Source organism: Lupinus angustifolius, chromosome LG11, assembly GCF_001865875.1.
Source record: "Lupinus angustifolius cultivar Tanjil chromosome LG11, LupAngTanjil_v1.0, whole genome shotgun sequence".
Taxonomy (NCBI): domain Eukaryota; kingdom Viridiplantae; phylum Streptophyta; class Magnoliopsida; order Fabales; family Fabaceae; genus Lupinus; species Lupinus angustifolius.
The window spans coordinates 17,823,530-17,826,012 of record NC_032019.1 but is presented as its reverse complement, the minus strand read 5'-3'; the positions used below and the strand labels follow the sequence as shown (position 1 = coordinate 17,826,012).

The following is a 2,483-nucleotide window of genomic DNA, read 5'->3' as shown; positions in this document are numbered from 1 at the left end:
GGAATTATTTGCTGTTACACAATCAGTAATGAAATGGCGTCAGTACCTTCTTGGCAGATATTTTCGCATATTTAGTGACCAACAAAGTTTGAAACATATGTTAACTCAAAGTTTTCAAACCACAGAATAGCAACGATGGGCAACAAAATTACAAGGATTTCACTATGAGATATTTTACAAACCTGGTCGTGACAATAGAGTTGTTGATGCTCTATCACGATGTGAGTCCACATAATCGATTTTAGTGTCCTTGGGTTCTCCTGTCCCCTCAGTCTTGACTCAGCTTGCTCAGTATTATGCAACAACATAGGGCAAACAATTAGTGGAAAAGCTTCTGAAATTTTCTACAGAGATTTATCATGAAAAAAATGGGTTGCTTCTACAAGACTAAGCTTTATATACCTGCAGATATTGGGTTGTGAGAAATTTTACTTTCGAAATATTACTCCACTCTGACGGCTGGACATTCGGGTCTCAAACCGACCATGGTTAGACTAGCAACATCGTTCTTTTGGCCTGGGCAGTACAAAGACACAAAGCAATTCATTAAGCATTGTCTTATATGTCAACAGAACAAATATGTGCCAACAAAATTACATGGTAAACTTCATCCATTACCTGTACCTCACTAAGTTTGGAAAGACATTTCCATGGATTTTATTACTTCCCTCCCTCCATCACATGGGCACACCGTGATATGGGTTGTTGTGGATAGATTGACTAAATACAGTCATTTTGTCGCACTCCCAAGTCATTTCACAACAACTCAGTTAGCCAATCGTTTCACTACTGAAATCTTTCGCCTTCATGGCACCCCCAGAACTATTGTGTCATATCGGGATAAGCTATTCTTGAGTAGCTTCTGGAAAGAATTTTTTCGTTTGCAAGGAACAAAACTTTGTTTTAGTACCGCTTATCATCCTGAATCGGACGGTCAAACCGAAGTGGTGAATAGGGGATTGGAAGCATACCTGCGGTGTTTCACCTGTGACCATCCAAAAAAATGGTACACGTTTTTGTCTCTTGCTGAATATTGGTATAACACTTCTAAACATTCATCCACAGACATGACCCCTTTCGAGGCTCTATACGGAAGACGTCCACCGGCCATTATTGACTATACAGCGGGGCGAAGTTCAGACACAGAAATAAACATTTCCCTACATGAGAGGCAGTTATTAATCACTCAGCTAAAAAATAATCTGTATAAAGCTCAACAAAGGATGAAGATACAGAGTGATAAACATAGAACTGACTGTGTTTGGTTGAAACTTCAACCATACCGGCAACACACAGTGGCAAGAAGGGCAAACCAAAAGTTGAGCAAGCGTTTTTTTGGTCCTTACCAGATTCTCCGACGTATAGGAATGGTCGCATATGAACTCACACTACCAGAAGGCTCTCAAGTGCACCCGATTTTTCATGTTTCAAAGCTTAAACCTTTTTGGGGAGCTCCTCTCATGAATAATAATTCTCAACCGATATTATTTTCAGAGGCAGGAAACAGTGGAAAAAAAAATTAGACAGAGAAGAAAAGGAAGAAGACAGAAAAAAAAATCATCTGAAGCAGCAAAGACACAAAGTGAACTACTTAGTTCCACTTTAAAGGTAAAGCCACACGTGAAAGAGGACACGTTAATTACAAGGGACACTAATGCACTTTCCCGGATTTCAAATTCCATTAGTAAAGGCGAAATTGTTACATTGGGTCCAAACAGCTCATTAACGGGGATATCAACAAAAACTGCACGGTTCCCTGGACACCTAATAAATGTTGGAATCAATTACCACAAAATATCTCCACAAGCGCCAGTGATGAAGCGACATGCGTCCCACGCGTGGACAATTACCAACGGCTAGCTGCTCCACGCCCAGTCTGCTCTTCTGACGCTGGCCCCACGCTGCCCAACCATCCAGCAACACGTGGACTGCCCACTGCACACGGGTCAGACGGTCAACAGACCTTATCCCCCTTCCCTGCACAAAAATCTGCATCATCCAATTAGCTTGTGCCACCTGGGATTTCTTATCCACCAGCATCTAATCCAAGGGATTTCAAAAGGATCTTTACCTTACCCGCTGGACCCTACGAATCCCTCCCAAATGGATACCAATTTCAGCCCAATTGCAACTGAAGCTCGAGCCATGCGAACCTCTTTACGAGCTCGGAGAAAGTGGGGCTGCATTGATGGAACGATTGGAAAACCAGAGGAAGAATCCTCTAAGATGGAGGATTGGTGGACTGTCCAGTCCATGTTGGTATCATGGATCTTAAATACAGTGGAGCCCAACCTACGCTCGACAATATCATACATGGAGAACGCGAGAGACCTATGGGATGATATCAAGGAGAGATTTTCAGTTGTTAATGGGCCCAGAATTCAACAACTAAAATCTGAATTAGCAGGTTGCAAGCAAGGTGCTGTTTCCATGGTTACATACTATGGAAAGATGAAAAGTTTGTGGGATGAACTAGCCAATTA

At 42.0% G+C, this 2,483-nt stretch overlaps 1 protein-coding gene across 1 annotated transcript in view; it reads left to right on the top strand.

Moving 5' to 3' along the window:
* Nucleotides 2,104-2,483, top strand: part of LOC109359783 — a 712-nt gene continuing 332 nt past the window's right edge. Inside the window, exon 1 of the mRNA XM_019604477.1 lies at nucleotides 2,104-2,458. Within this exon, the coding sequence (XP_019460022.1) occupies nucleotides 2,104-2,458 (355 nt within the window). The remainder of the gene's footprint in view (nucleotides 2,459-2,483) is intronic.